Below are 17508 nucleotides of genomic sequence, written 5' to 3'. Positions count from 1 at the left end.
CATGGGGTTGCTGTGAGAATTCAGTGAGATGGTGCATGTGAAAAGTGCTTTGTGGATTGAGTATTGCTCTAACAAAGCCCAGTAGAAAGCAGAAGGAGTAACACTGTGTTTCTTTTTCAGGTATTCATCCAATGGTTTAAAAACCCAACGAAATACATCAATAAATATGCAACTGCCTTCAAGAGAGACAAACCCCTATTTTAATTGCTTGGAGCAAAAGGACCTGGTGGGCTATTCATCCACAAGGGCCAGTTCTGTGCCCATCATCCCTTCAGTGGGTTTAGAGGAAACCTGCCTGCAAATGCCAGGGATTTCTGAAGTCAAAAGCATCAAATGGTGCAAAAACTCCTATTCAGCTGACGTTGTCAATGTGAGTATTCCAGTCAGCGATTGTCTTATAGCAGAACAACAAGAAGTGAAAATATTGCTAGAAACTGTCCAGGAGCAGATCCGAATTCTGACTGATGCCAGACGGTCAGAAGACTATGAACTGGCCAGCGTAGAAACTGAGGACAGTGCAAGCGAAAACACAGCCTTTCTCCCCCTGAGTCCCACCGCCAAATCAGAACGAGAGGCGCAATTTGTCTTAAGAAATGAAATACAAAGAGACTCTGCATTGACCAAGTGACTTGAGATGTAGGAATCTGTGCATTCTATGCTTTGCTCAACAGGAAAGAGAGGAAATCAAATACAAATTATTTATATGCATTAATTTAAGAGCATCTACTTAGAAGAAACCAAATAGTCTATCACCCTCATATCATAGTGTTTTTTAACAAAATATTTTTTTAAGGGAAAGAAATGTTTCAGGAGGGATAAAGCTTACCATTAAAGCTTTTGGGTAGAATTCTGAATCCAATTTCAGTTAGTCCCAACACTGTCCTCTTTGGCTCTTAGAAGATGTGGGCAATTCAGACCCTTGGCCCCACATTGCCAGTGTCTCATTAAAAAACACTGGCAGTTACCTGGTTTCAAAAAGAGGAGAGCTGCATCCCGCAGGTGGATGCACCAGTGAGCAGGTGGCCCTTGCCATTTGGCTTGCCAGTCCCAAGCCCTAAATTTCAATTTACCCAATAGCCTCATCACAGGTTATGTCATGTCAACAAATGTAGTGTTTTCTATTTGATTTTTGGAGAATGCCACAAAAGACTCTGCAATGGGAAGGAGGACAGGAGATAGAAGGAGAAAACAGGAGCAGTCTTAACTACTCTTGTGTGCCACCTTCCTCTGAGATTTGAATGCACAGATCTCAGCTGGAGGTATGAAATTATTACAGAAAAAGAGACAAAAAAATCACTATATCGTGTCACTAAAATCATGCTAATAGAAATGTTTTTCCTTGAGATTGTTTAGAGGCTCTGGAGGAGCGTTTCTCAGTTTTTGTGTGCCTGTGTGCACATGTGTGTGCGAGCGTGTGTGTGTGTGGACTTGCTCACGCGGGCACATATGCTGTAAGCACATGTGTTCATTGTGCGTATGTGTATGCACGTGTGCGTGTATTACGCTTGATAAAATTTGTTCTGAAACATCAGGGAATCTAATATTCAGAAAAAGTATTTCCCTCTTAGATCTGTTCACTTTAAATTTTTCCATTAAGTATAAAGTTCAGTTAGTTCTTAAATCAAGGTCACTTGCATGGTGGGGTCGTATAAAACTCTTGACACTGTCTAGACCATTTTCTGATGTGAATACTTTTGAGAGGATCAACTATTGGCTCATTAATGATATCAGTATCATAAGGTGAGTTCATTGAGGATGTGTGTTTATTTTGAATCATGCCTACTTAAATTATTAACACAAGACAATTAACAAATTGACAGTTACCATTTGCTTTCTCATCATCCTCATTACTATTTATTTTATAGCAAGTCTACTACGTGTGGACCAAGGCTTCGGCTTCTGTGGTTAGTATGGGAAGAATAAATTGTTGAAATAAAAATACCCAGACTATTCAGTTCACAAGAAGCCCCCCAAAAGAACAGTAAATTGTGTTGTATGTTCATTTGGAATAAAGCAATATTTTTACCACTGCTAAGGTGAACTGAAACCTCTCCTGAAGATTTGTCTGTTTATTTACCCTCACTTTCATGGGACATATGAGGAAATTAGTGTTCACATACCCAGTCTTTTTCCAATTATTGGTGGTGTTGAGTTGTTATGTTTACACTGTTTTAAATAAAAAGGCACCGTATTTGAAAGCATAAAAGATTTCTTTTACTGCAGTTTTGGAAAACCTTGGTTAAAATCTCTTTGTGGAAGACACATTCCATGGAAAAGGAATGTAACTGTTTCTGAGTCAAGCAGTAAATATATACAATTCTTATTTCAGGTTAAGTTGTTTCTGTTGAAAATACATTGCAAATTGCTCTTTGGGAATATCAGTTATTAGTAGACATATTGTCATCCAGAAAAAAGAAAGAGCACTATGTATTTATCAGAACTACTTAATAGAAATTCAAAGTCTCAGATGTTGAAACACTGGTAAAAATGCACTTTACATTTAACAAAAGGTTGTGTGATATTTATTATTTGTTCTGTTACAGTTCTATTGTTTTGAATATGGAGGTAATATTGGTAGAATTTCAAAAGATTATTATAAATTTGTAATGTCTAGATCATCTAAGTTCTCATTTAAAAATATTATATCTGTAGGAACATCTTAGAAAATGGTCTTAAAAACTAACGGAGCTATAAAAACCCAATAAGTTGAGCATCCAATATGTCATTGTGTTGAAATTTTTCACAATTATCAAACGACTGGAAGGCCTCACAACTTTGTTGAAGTCAACCTTGTTTTTGCTTTTGTTTTTTTTAACTAAAATGTTATACTTGCTTATCTGGAAGATTGGTTCTGAATTTACCATTAAGAAGTTATATGCTGTGTGACTCACTGCAGTTATTCTAACATATTGTCTACAGTGAAAACAGTAAGATTGTCAATGAAACTTATGTCTTGGTCCAACCCCTTTTAAAAAATATGAAAAACTGTGTTATGTGATTATAACCCCACCCCCCCATGTATTCTAAAAAAGCATTAATAATCTGGCAAATCCACTGGCAGTCTGATATAAAGTGTAGAGATACAATTACTCCCTTAATTAGTAGTCAAGATAAAACCCTCCATAAGTAATCTATATTAATGGTTACTTTTTAGTGGTCATTTGTCTCCTTTAGGAATGTGATGCTTTCCTATGAAAAGTATTCAAGCTCAAAATTTACATCATTGGGCACCAGCTGACAAGTGCTGATGGCATCGGTACTTTCAAAGGGAAGCTAACATGGAAAACACCTGGAGCCATCAGTACTTGATCCTTCAAGCTCATGTGCTTATTTCAACAAAACACATTTGATTTTGCTTCATTTTCCTTGTCTTTATTATGCGAATATATATTTGGAAACTTGTAATTAAATACGGTCCATATTCATTATTTACTGGCGAATGGATGGTACCTGCTATTTTTTTACTTCGACTCATTTTCTGATATGCCTTTTTGTTTTGTAAAGCATATGTTATTCTAATTTGCCTGTGACTACTGTGGGATGCCATTCAAAATATATGAGCAATCCTATAATGACGAGAAATAGTAGAAATGATTTTGGAAAATTAGCATCAAAATTTTACTCCTAAATTTCCTATGTGTATTAAATGCTCTGTGTTTTACACTCTAGCCCAATATCTCCCTTGCTATAGGTTAAAAACTAAATATTTGTAAATTTATCACACCTCCAATGATTTACATCATTTCTAAGTAGCAATAGCAAAGTTGTCTGGAGGAGGAAGAGTGTTGTATATAGGACTTCACAAGTTAACCTGTATTGATCATATTAACAAATCAGACCTACTAAAAAAGAGAACAGAAGAGCCAAGCAGACTTCAAGAGAGTGCCCATTGGCTTCTGGATTGAATGACAGCTACAATTTGAGTGAGGCCTCGGGTGCCCATGGCTAAGGCTTATGGGTAACCAGATCTCTACCAGAATATGTCTGATGGATGCCACAGTCATGCACACCAATCCTGCAGTATGGTGCTATAGGGAGCACTGACTTCCTAAGTCTGTGTGTTGGGGCAGAGGGAATAGTGGTCCCTTTGATTCCAGCCCCATAAACCAGAAAATACTGCACTGAAACAAGGGCTGTGAAACATTCCTCGAATAAGTATATAGCCAACCTAGGAACGCAGTAGGAGGGGTGGGATTTTTATTTGATCTTTTGGTATCTGGGAGACATTTTATATATAAAGAATACTTTTTTATTATTATTCAAATGTATAGATTCGGTGTTTTCAATGGATAGCATGTCTATACTATGTGTTTGTACTCTTGTCTTCAGAAATTCAGTCCTCATCTAGGCAAAACCAGCACAAGGTTTCAAGGCTGTTCTCAGTTTTAAATGCATCCCAATATGCCCTGGGAAATGAAGCCTTTAAATGAGCTTTATCTCTTCCTAGTTTATTATTTCTTTCCCTTTTAAAGAAATAGTGAGGGTAAAAGATGAAATTCACTCCTTTAGAGCCACAACATTCTCTTATAATCTGTTTCCTACTGTAACCACACATACACTTGCACACACACATACCCACATAAATTTATATTAAATTTGTGAGTTGAATATCTTAGTACTTTTACTTCTGTTTAATTTGACAAACATCAAAGTGATTGCCTCATGGAATGCCAATGAAATCAAAGCATTTAGAGACAAGCCAATTTGGCAACATTTTGATCATATAGGCATTTTTCAGTTCCTTCTTTTTTTTAATGCAAGCAGAAGTAATCTTGGGTTAGAAAATTCACAAGATCCTAGAATAACATCTCTGCTAGATTATCTCTTAGAAATGGACATCTAAAATGAGTGTAAATGATTGTTGTCTTTGTAGTGTATAATGTTCTCAAATTTTTTTTTTATAAATTTAAGCATAGCTTCTCCCAGAGGTGCCTAAACAGGTGCCTTTGCTTCTGGTACCCACTAAACTTCGATAAGGACAGAGTGTGTGTGTTGGGGGGAAAGGGGATGCTGAGGGCTAATGCTGCATATTCCAGTGAAGATAATAGCAGGGGTAACCAGATGTAATCTTGATAAAAATAGAGAACAGGTTTCTAGTACTTTTATAATTTTTTGTCATGAATACCTGTATTGATTGCACGTGTACTGTTGACTATGAAAGAATTAATTGTGGGATAGCAAACAATCTCTCATTGTTGGAAATGAATTAGAAAATATTTTCTATTGAAAGTTGTCTTTGTGAAAACTTATACCTTATCTACACATAAGACTAGTTTCATGACCTCATCTGTCAAATAAGGTGGATGACCATTTATCTCTGATTTCTCTTCCAAATTGATGGCTTGTTTTCCAGTCCTTCTAACCCAGACTTTATCTGGTCACCTGTCATTCTTTCCACTTGAACACAAGTCTTTACAAAATTGATGGCTGTAAGTCTATCTCACTAAGGCTCAAAAATAGTCAGAACCTGTATATCTATCAATGGATAATATTTACATTTATAATATCACATTTAATTTCCATAGAGAAAAATACAGGATTGTTTTTGTGGTTGTTCTTAATGTAAATTTACCTCAGACAGGTAATAAAAACAAGGGATGGACAAGAAAATACCCACTTCCAAAGCTTGAAAACAAAGGTCAAAATTTGCCCTAGAATTTTTTAAGAAAATGTGATGAATTATCAAAGACAGAACAAGGGGCTCTCTAGAGAAGGCATGAGACCTTGAAGATGTCCTTCTCTTACAGAGGCAGTGGACACACCCTCATTGGATATTCATACATACAAAATACTTATTGATATTCTCAATTATTTGCATGTCAAACTTAATATAAACTCTCTTACCAATACTGAATAAATTATCTGAAAATACTTTCACATCATGGTTTAAAATAAATCTATCTTTGGGAGCAGGATAGACAAAAACATGCAGGGTTTACTTGCATATTTACTTTTGATTGTAATTGCTGTTTTTGACAAATTAATATTTATATGCTCTTACAACAGCATCCTGACTAGCACTAATTATTCCATATATAATGTGTCTTGGTCAAGATCCCAAAGTCTGAATTCCTTAGCCTTCAATAAAACAATATGAAATGTTAAAATACTTGACCCAAAGACAGTAAATTGAAGTTAACATTTTAAAAATTATAAGAAGTCAATATAGTAGTTTACCAAGTTGATTTAGAAAAAAAATGCAGTTTTTACTTGTTTTTGATGTATTTAGAGGTCTGATGAACCCTTAACACAACCTTGTTATACACCAGACCGGTGCTTTCCTGTCTGAAATAAATTTAAATTTAAGGGCTCTACAAATCACACACACACAGGGCATACAGCACACATGGTGTGTTGAAACTCGATGACATAGATGACCTTGGATTCAGATATTTTTCATAGAAAGTCTACGCATGCAGCAAGAAAGTATAGTGGTTACTGTTGAAGGCTTATTCTTCACAGCCTGCTTTTGATTCTTGTCTTTATTAATAAAAGTCTGGAGAATAGATAACACATTTATTGAAACTGATACAAATACAACATGACAACTCACCTTAAACATTACTACACACTTCCAGTGGCCACTGTGTATATTTTAAGAGCGCTAGAGAGAAATGCTGTGGCTGTCTCTCTCTTTTTTTTTTCTGAGACGGAGTCTTGCTCTGTCGCCCAGGCTGGAGTGCAGCGGCGCCACCTTGGCTCACTGCAAGCTCCGCCTCCCGGGTTCACGCCATTCTCCTGCCTCAACCTCCCGAGTAGCTGGGATGCTGTGGCTCTCTCTTATTTTTTTAAGCATGCAATTGTACACACTAAATCAAAATGAGTTCCCTAGTTCTTAATCATTAACAGATTTTATTAATCCATTTGGCCATGTTTTAAATAAAGAATATAAATCACACACAGAATACATGAAAAATGGTAACCAGAATATTTCCAATTGTTATTTTAAAAACAATTTCTAGGAAACAATATCTCATGCCTCTGATAACAAATTTGTTTAAAAGAGTGTACACGTAGCTCTATTTTCTTCAAACAACCATTTCAAAATGGCATCTCCTGCACTGAGAGAATATGAAGGCTATGGAAAATATACTGGACGTATGGCCCTCAACAACTTTGTAGAGTTTACTTCTACTACGGCTGCATTTTGTTTGTGGGGAGATATATCATAATCCTTATTAAAAATTAAGATGTGAATGTAATCATCGATTTGCATGTTTACTTTGTCAAGTAAGCTTTTATCTGTGGAGGGAATCCTTGGCCACTATTTCCCAATTTTCTCTCAATAGCCTTTGCCAAAGCTGGACGGTCATCTTAGGTTGTATTCTTACTGCAATCACCTCTTATCTCATTTCCTCTTTACTAAACAGGGAACTTTCAGCTAAAATAAGAAGCTAATGTGATTTTGTAGAGAAAGATAGCTTTGTTCATTTGAGTTGTGTTAGTAGAGGGATAAATTAGGAACATTTCAAATGTAGATGATAATAAGGTTCATGACTTTAGCCACTGTCTTCTCATATACAGACATAACCCTAGGGCCTGTAAATTTTCCTTATGTTGCAAACAGACTTTTTAACCTTAGAATTGTTTCCTACAACAATATTTTCCATTTTATAAGAGAAAGACAAAATCGTCCATTTAGTAAAAGAAAAAATCAACAAATAAAAACCCCATAATCATAATTTAAACGATGAATAAAAAATAAACCAATAACAATGTGTGTAAGGGCTTCAAATTAAACATTAAAAATTAAATATAGTCTAAAAATATTGTAAGGAAATATGAGCCAAATGTTTTGCACAATAAAGTCTGTTTTTTAAAAATATCTCTTCCCTGTAACTACACTCTTCTTTCTATATGGATATTTTATTTTTCAAAGAATTGTCTACTGGGAATTAAGTATGTGTGTTGAACTCTAACATTTAAATATACTAAATGTCCACTTTTTCATACCTTCAAATTTAACACAAAATTTCTGAAAATCTCAGTTTAAGTTGGAAAAAAAATACAAATCTGTAAAAAGAAATCATTAACTTTTATCCTGTCCTTATTTTCTCACTTTCACTGAAGGCTCCCATCTTTTAAGCTAAACATAGGAGCATGTCTGAATCAAATATAAGGGCAGATGTAAATATATTTTGAAAATTAAAATGTGTAACACAGACACAAGTAGTTGCAATTTTTCTTGGGTCCAAATGACCTAAATAGCTGAAAAGCATGCAACAAAGTTTGAGAAATGGGTCATCCCTTTGTCAAAAAAAAAAAAAAAGAAGGTTATCCAGCAGATTTCAGCTTAAAAAAAAAGATGAAATGAATAAGCACTACTGGGAGCCCTTTCTCCAGGCAAAGAGACAAGAAACTGATCGTATAAACATTTCCATAATATGTAAAGTCAATTAAAGATTTTCTTTTCACCCTTTTTAAATCTTATTTAAAAATTGTCACTGAAAGTGTGAAAAAAGTCAACCATTAATTCACCATGCTAAAATCTTAGTAACTTGTATCTTTGTATATTTTTTCTCATTTTCCACATATGGGCATATTTTTACAAAATTACTTTCCCACTGTGTTGTATTATAATTTAAAACATTATATATCATATTGTCCTATGGCAATACATTGTCTTTATAAACATTTTATTTAAAGACTGCATAAATTCCAGTTTGCTTTTATACTATGACTTATGTAGACATTCTATTATTATTTGACACAAATTCACCCAATTTATTTACTATGATAACTAACCCCACAATTAGTACTACAACACACATTACTTTTTTCTGGAAAGAAACTGCAGATCTATAAACACATTTCATAAGATCTGTAAAGACCTGAAATTGTAATTCTTGTGTATAGGTTAGTGAATGCATTTTCTTTTTTGAGAAGTGGAAAGGTCTATAACTAAAAATTACATAAAGTTTAGAAAAAATAGGTGAGCCTCAATGGTTAAGATTATTTTCTTTAAGTAATTTCCTGGTCATACTTTGCAAGAAGTGGTGCAGCTGCATCAAAAAGTATGACCATTTTGGAAATTCATTTTAGATATTACTCAATTGTCTTCTGGAAGTGGCTAATATATACAGTTTTAACATTCATCGAGCCTTTTGTTTATTTTGTATTTTCTTTGCTTAACAATATAACAAATTGTGGTTAAAATGCAATTGATTTGGAATAGTCAGAAATGCATTACTTTAATAACGCTTAATTTTATTTTTTAATTAAAAATATTACATGTTTACACGTAAGATATATGAGAAGAAACATTTTAGAATGACCAAAATATAATCACCATTAATATTTGAGCACATTCCCTTCCAATATTTTTTATTGAATATATACTTGCTATGTGTGTCTTACAAAATTGGAGTCATCTAGTATTTAAAATATTTTATCCCACTTTATTAACTTTATGTACAGTCTGATTATTTTCTTCACTAGTAAAGTATCTTTATACATATGCTTAATGGCTATACAAGCCATTATATGCGTACATTAAATGCATAAGCACATTCATATTTCAAAGTGTTCTCTAAACATTGATCCTATAATATATTATTAAACTGATTTTAAATGTTTACTACCTTTGACTTACGTCAGTATTTAATAATATATGCACACACATATGCATTAATATTTTCTGGGCATAAACATATTTTCATGTATAGATAAACAAAGATATTTGGTTCTCCCACAGTGTTAATTTTGTTTTTAAGCATCTTCCTTGATGGATTTTGATCACCAATATTATAATATTTTGTTAAGATAAACAGACAGCTGTACTTTTTAAAAATCCCTGGAGAAGCCACTGCATCGCTGACTAAATTTATACCTTCTAATTCATACTGTAAGAAGAAGGAAGAGGAGGAAGAGGAGAGGAGAAGAGGGGAAGAAGGCTTTTTAAATGCCATCAATCTTGGAATAAGGAAGAAGTGACATTATTATACAGGAAAACCATTTGAAAGAACTGTGAATATGCATGGCATTAGATGTTTTACATACATTAACTTAGTCATCATAATAACTCTATAAAGTATGTATTCACATTATCCCCTTTTAAAGATAAGAAAACTAAAGTACAGAGGCTTTGAAAAGCATGCCTAAGCTTATACAGATAAAAAAAATTGTAAGGGACTGCATTTCAACCCAGAATCCCTGTAGCCTTCCTTTATATTTTCTCATCGTTATTATTTTTTCTTTTAAATTTCTGATAGTGATCCTTTAAATGTTCAAGACAGGTTAGAATCCTCAGGACTAAGCGAGGATGATTCTGACCCTAGTTCAACAATCCCATAGATTGGCTAGAATGAGGGCAGACCACAGAAATAATAGATGGAAACGGATGCACGCAATTATGTGACTTATTGGAAATTCTGACATACAAAATAGAGCAATCAGAAATTTAACAACGTTGCTATTCCTTGTCCCAAATGTGACAGGCAGCAGTGCCAGAAAGAAAGCCAGAAGAGCCATATCCATGGCAGTCACTATTGCTTCCATCATGGGAAGAATGACAATAAAATGGCAATCCTCAGGTCACCTGCTTCAGCCCCCTAAGAACCAATACCGTGGGTGGCTCCACTTCCCTGCTCATTCACTTCAAGGTGCCAAGTCACTGAAATACTATTATAAATTTATACTAGTCATCCCTCAAGCCTATGATCAGAATAAAGGAATTTGTGTGCAAGAATGTGGTCAATAGAAGAAATAAAGAAAATTCATTTGACCTCTTCCACAACCACCATTTTTAGACACAAGCCCTGGAGAAATCTCTGCACAGACAAGGCAGAAAGATCATAAAATATCTCAGCGGGAACACTGTGAAGCCATTCGTAGGCATAAACAAGGCCAAACATATCACTTTCAATATAAAGAGGTAATGACTCCTTTCAAAAAGAGATTTGCTGTAGTGTTCCACCTTAGAAATTATCTCCTCTTCCACTAAAATATAAGAAAGTATGTACTCAAAAATGAGACAAAAGGCTAAGGTCAGTGGGTGACAGTAAAAAAGAGAACATATAAGGAAGAAAGTTAACAATTTTTTTTAAAAAAAAAGAAGTAACAAAGCAGAAATGAAATTTGAAAGAATTAGTAAAAAGGAAAATTGTCCACGTAATACCATGCCCCAGTAGAATGGAAGTTAAGAAACAGGAAGCTGTCTAATTTTCTACTCTTCTTCCCTATTGTTGTTATATAATATTTGTCTCAAAATTTTAAAATAATAAAAGATAACTGAAAAATGTTAACTTATAACAAACAAAAATAATTCAGCTCTACTAAATAACAAATGTCAAAGGGAAAAAAAAGTTTCAGTTAAAGTAAATTTGGAAAATAAAAAGGAAGACAAAAAATATTTAAAACCAGCCCAAGTGATACTGAGTGGCATTCTCAGAGTCTTAAACAATTAGACAGAAACTCAAATATGGGAATACAGGGCTGAATTATTTTGGGCACTAAGGCACCATGGTTCTGAGGGAATAGAGTAAGGAAAGCAAGGATGAAGAAATCTCAGAATTCAACATTTAGGCAGGAAAGGGGTGGGGAGACTTTGGTGCTTCTAGAAGATACCATCAATAGTGCTATTAAAAAGGACAACTCTCCCCTCAGCAGCTGAATACCATCTAGCCTCACCTACCTTAAATGTGCTCAGAACACTTACATTAGCCTATGGTTGGGCAAACTCGTGCAACACAAACCCTATTTTATAATAAAGTGTTGAATGTCTCATGTAATTTATTACATACTGTATGGAAAGTGAAAAACCTAACGGCCATATGGGTACTAAAAGTATGATTTCTACTGAGTGCATACTGCTTTCGCACCATTATAAAGTCGTGAAATCCTAAACTGAACCATTGTATATCGAGGACCGTATATCAATATGTTAAGTATATATTATATGATTAATAATATATGTTTTATATATACATTATATATCACATATAATTATAACACAATGTAATATATAATTAATATATATACACACACTTAAATATACACATACATACATAGGAGTTAACAAATTATATTCTTTCTCTCCAAATTTTGACTTAAGCCCAAAGGTTGGGAAAAATAGAGTCGGTACTTTTTGCCTCCACTTCCTAGAGCAAGCTTTAAGTTTCCTCAGAGAGACATGCTGAATGTTGTTAAAACTGTTTCTGCCAGCATTAGCACTTACACACTATAAAAATGTCAGCTTTGAAAGGGGAGCTAGTTACTTTTGAGAGAATTGTCAAAACTCTATGTTGTCCTTTTTTTCTTTTTCTTTCTTTCTTTCTTTTTTTTTTTTTTTTTATTGAGATGGAGTCTCATGTCACCTAGGCTGGAGTGGGCAGTGGTGCAATCTCAGTCACTGCAACCTCAGCCTCCTGGGTTCCAGCGATTCTCCTGTCTCAGCCTCCCGAGTAGCTGAAGCTGCAGGTGCATGCCACCACACCCAGTTAATTTTTGTATTTTTAATAGAGATGGGGTTTCACCATGTTGGCCCAGCTGCTCTCAGACTCTTGACCTCAAGTGATCTGCCTGCCTCAGCTTCCCAAACTGTTGGGTTACAGGCATGAGCCACCCTGCCCAACCCAATATTGTTTTGTTTTTCAGATGAAGAAAAATGTTTTTCTCTCCCATCATGCCAAGTGCTACGGCATTCAGAAGACCTTTGATAGGTCCTATGGTATCTGTTCTCTTGAAGAGATCCTGGGGAAAATGAAAGACCAAACATTATGACTGAGCTTGCCTGAAACTGAAACTTGGTAGATTGAAGAGACTGAGACATAAGGAGTGGGGACCTATGTGTTTGTCTCGGGTAAGGATGTATGACCCCCTACCTCCATGAGTGCCCAAGGCAAGAAAGACTACCTGGAGGAGCAACGTGACTACCAGCATGCTGAAGGAGCTACCTTCTGCATGGGTGTCAGCTATGTCAGATGAGAGGCACTCATAGCTTTCTCCAGGTAGACATTCCTCAACAACTCCAGAAAAGTGCTCCATAAGAAAAACTTCAAGTATTTGTTCAACCGCCTCATTAAAAGGATGAAATCTATGCCTGCCCATTTTATTATTATTATTTTTTTGAGACGAAGTCTCGATCCGTCACCAGGCTGGAGTGCAGTGGTGAATTCTCAGCTTACTGCAACCTCCATAGCCCAGGTTCAAGCAATTCTCCTGTCTCAGCCTCCTGAGTTGCTGGGACTACAGGCACATGCCACCACACCTGGCTTATTTTTGTATTTTTAGTAGAGATGGGATTTCATACTATTGATCAGGCTGATCTTGAACTCCTGACCTCAGGTGATCCACCTGCCTCAGCCTCCCAAAGTGCTGGGATTACAGGAGCGAGCCACTGCACCCAGCCTCCATTTTATTCTTAATTCCTCACCACATGGGTCTAACTGTGGGGGCAGCTACCACGGTCAGCAAGTGTGAAAGAAGAGGAGTGAGGATGATGGAAGTCAATCAGTCTCCCCCTTTAGACTTTCAGATCAATTCCCATAAACGCTTGGATCACAAACTCTTTTTGTCTTCCTAAGAACATTTGGTATTTCACTATATTAATGTTTAACAGAATCTTCTTTTGGAAAATTACTATTATCCAATGTTATTTATAAATATATATGCATACAACCTAAATAAAATACTTGCAAGTGGATTACAGTCATGTAATAAAGAAGAAATCACTGTGGCAGCATAAGATTTATTTTAATTGTTTGAAGACATCTTGTTATTAGTGCATTTTGTAACATGATTTATCTCAGCAGATAGCAAAAATCAGATATATTATTCAATTTCTATTTCTGAAAAAAACCATTTAGTTAATTGAAGGGGGTGGGTATCTACTTTAACAACATAAAGTCAATGGTCAACATTAGTCATAGCAGTTAGACATTGCATTCATTTCCATTAGAATAAAGAACAAAGCCACTTTTCTACTATTATTACTATTAACTAAGTTAACATAGATGAGCAAGATCTAGCAATAAGAAAGGAATAAAAAAAGAAAATAGATATAAATGTGGCAAAGGTGGAGTCACAATGATCCAAACGAAAATTCAAAAGTCGACAGAATGATATTATAAGTGATTTCAGTTATAAGTCTATAAACCAAAGAGGATAAATGACTAGAAAGCATAGGCTGAATAAGATCCAATTTGCAATATTAACATAAATATACATCCCTTTGAAATAAAACTAGTGAAACTACCAAAAAAAGAACATTAATGAAGATTTAAATAAATGATAATATAATTTTCTCTTAATGGAAAATCTTCATATGATAAACTTGCCAAGAGTCTTCAATTTCGTTCATAAATAAAACACACTTGAAGACAAGACACACTGAGAGGGATTTGGAGAATATATAGATGAAAGTACTCAAAATCATTTTGAAAAATCAAACTATATGGAGAGAATGAGGGACAATTTAGTATATAATCAAAGATAATCTTATGCTACAACAATTACACTTATTGTGGTGGTGCGAGTGTAAGAACAAGTGAAACATAAGCAACAGCCCAGAAACACACTGATGAATTAAAAAAATAGAAATTAAGGGCATTCTAAATCAAATTAAGTTCACTTTATTCAAAAATGTTATTAAAGTATTGGCAACCTTAAAAAAGGAAATATACGTCCCTACCTCATACCATATATTATCATAAAATACACTAGACTAAAGAATGAAATGAAATCTTACAAGAACAAATAAAAGTACAAAAGACCTAAATGAAATATAGGATGCTGGAGGAGGTACCTGCTGCAGGGGTGTCAGCTATGTTAGATGAGATACACTAACAGATTCTCCAGGTAGAGGTTCCTCAACAACTCCAGAAAAGTGCAAGAAATTGGGCAAGGAATTTCTAGGAATTAAGCTAATAGGAAAACCAGAAATGAATTGGATTTATGGGAATGCAATTTAAAATTAATATCTGTAAAAATAGAAAGAATATGATGAAATTAGAATAATATTTACAACATAACAAAAGTTTACTATTCTAAGGAGCTCTTAAAAATAAGAAAACAATAAACACTCAAATATCAATTAATTAATTTATTATTTTAACAAACAATTGCATACCTAGTATTGCTGAGTACTGTTCTAGAAGCTGAGGATATAGCAATGAACAGGATGGCTCAGTGAAGACTACATATTAATGGAAATATGGGTGCATGGCAGGAACAGGAAAATGATCTGATACACACACACAGAGGAGAGAGGGTCATGGGGCCAGTCATCAAGTGTCAGAGATCACGTGACATGAGAGAACAAATTGCAGTGTGTATATATGAGTTTTGTCTTTTATTTGAAATATTTCATAACAGAAGTTGTATATAAAAAGTTACATAATGATTTATATATAAAGATATTTATGATAGCTTATTTATAATAGAAAAAATAAGATAATCAAATGTTTAAATAAATCCTATTTTAAATAATGATGAAAACATATTAACCCCGTATAAAGTTGAAATATTCTTAGATATTGTTCCCAGTATTACACCAAATTAAGGATGTAGAATAAAACTGAATTATAATTTTATAATGTAAGTATATATGTCATATTCCTTCTCATCTGTTCTTTAGATTTATGTACACATATGGGCAAAGCAAACCTAATAAAAGCAAATGACAGATACTTACAAATGCAGCCACAGATAGAGGCCTAATTAAATTATGATACAACAGTAGGATGTAATAGTATTAAATTATTAAATCTCATGCATTAGAAAATGTTCTCAAAATAAGCAATTGGAAGAAAACATTAAAATATAAGCAATGATTATTTCTGTATGGTAAATGTTGAGAATTTTATACAGTTTTCAACATGTATTTTTATAATGGTCATATTTTACTTTTATATTCAGAATATATGTTATATATAATTTTTAACAGTTCAATTTAGGGAACCCATTTCAATATTCCTTGACAAATAATCACTTTGTTTCCTATCTTTGCAATCCTAATTAGTACATTGTTTTATGGATTTTTTTATTTTTATTTTCTAAGGGATGTGCCTTTTAGTCTTTGGCAAGCCTCTTTGGTTTGATTAACGGAGGCTTCTTTTCCGCTTTTCTACATTGCAGCTGTTTATTGCGGAGAAGGTGACAAGAGGCAGGACAATGTTCTTGCATTCTCCCCACAAGGCCTTTCATTTTCCAGAGATTAGAAATTTTGTCTCAACATCACTAAGTTGCTGTAACAAATTCCCTCTCATTTTGCTTACACCCAGGGCAAATGGCAATTTTCTTCTCAGTTGTTTTCCAATTCTGAAAGCTGATGCATCTTTTGTCTATTACTTAAGACTTTGCAGATAGTTCCCAGACTCAAACCATCCATGAAAACTTTTGGCCTCTGGTAAGCTGAAGCCACGAATGGACTTGGGGGTTTCAAAAAATGTCTTAAAATCATATGAGGTACTGATCTGGTTCATACAATTCTATTTGCCCTTAACAAAATGACATTAATTATTACTACTCCTTGAAGCCAAACTGAAATATATATTCATGCTCTTTGACAATGTGAAGTATGAGGATGGAGAGGACAGAGAATCAGGGGGCCAGATGTCAAGTATCAGAGCCCATGTGACAAGAGAGAAATAATACTGTGCTACTCACCAAACATGGTGTTTCCAGTGTGGTGAGAAAGGGTTCTGGCCTCCCCTTGTGAGCTTACTGGCCTCTCTCTTAAAACCCATGATGGCCAGCTGTTTCCTGTGCAGAGTGACTGGGTGGACAGAATGGGTGAAATAATTATTCATACATATGTCCCCATATGTAACATGTCCATGTGTTTTCTCCCACCTTCCCTTCCATAAGTATTAATATTCATTGGGTGTTTACTGCATGTGGGATCAAGGTCTAGAAGTTGCAGATACAGTAGCAAACAAAACAGACAAAGTCCTTACATTCATGGGGCTAGAATACTGTGGGGAAGGCAGACAATGGATGAGCTAACGAATAAAAATTTCAGCTTGTGATTAAAAAAAAAAACCTAGGCTAACAGCAAGTATTTGGGTAGGAATGGAAGTTGGGGGAGACATTTTAGACCTCTGTGGAGATTCCGTACATGTCAAAATGGGACTGAATAATTGAAGGAGTCACCCAGTCAAAGACTTGGGCAAGGACAACCCAGGCAGAAGGAATGGCAAGTGTGAGTCACTGAAGTAGGAAGGTTGCCACGTTGGAGTGGGGGCAATAGGCTGAGTGCCATGTAGCAGAGTTAATTAGGATGAGTTGGGGGAGATGGCAATGTATGGCTGGCTGGCACAAGCCAGGTCATATAGGGCGTTAGACATAGCATGGAACTTTGATTTTAAGTGCAATGAAATGTCATTGGAGAGTTTTAAAGAAAGAGGGGATCTATTCAGATTTTCTTCTAAAAGGTGACTCTAGCTTCTGTGCAGAAAATGGCTTCAGGGTAGTAAGAGTGAAGGAAGGAGAAGCTGAAGGAGTAGCACAGGTGAGAAATGATGGTTCATTGAACTGGGTTGCACACAAGCAATTATACAGTTAAAGAAA

The 17508-nt window shown here is 34.8% G+C and overlaps 1 protein-coding gene across 8 annotated transcripts in view; it reads left to right on the top strand.

The window, feature by feature from the left end:
• NRG3 (neuregulin 3) overlaps window positions 1-2202 on the top strand; it is a 1100020-nt gene extending 1097818 nt beyond the window's left edge. For 5 of the 8 annotated variants that reach the window (XM_054435829.1, XM_054435827.1, XM_063669890.1 and 2 more), the window contains one exon: window positions 121-2201. In XM_054435829.1, coding sequence (XP_054291804.1) covers window positions 121-628 — 508 coding nt within the window. In that variant the 3' untranslated portion in view covers window positions 629-2201. Of the gene's footprint in view, window positions 1-120 lie in introns of all 8 variants that reach the window. The other 3 variants (XM_054435828.2, XM_063669889.1, XM_054435830.1) reach the window with 2 other exon arrangements.
• The last annotated feature ends 15306 nt before the right edge of the window (window positions 2203-17508 follow it).

The sequence above is a fragment of the Pongo pygmaeus genome, chromosome 8, assembly GCF_028885625.2.
Source record: "Pongo pygmaeus isolate AG05252 chromosome 8, NHGRI_mPonPyg2-v2.0_pri, whole genome shotgun sequence".
NCBI lineage: Eukaryota > Metazoa > Chordata > Mammalia > Primates > Hominidae > Pongo > Pongo pygmaeus.
This window is presented reverse-complemented; position numbering and strand designations above follow the sequence as displayed.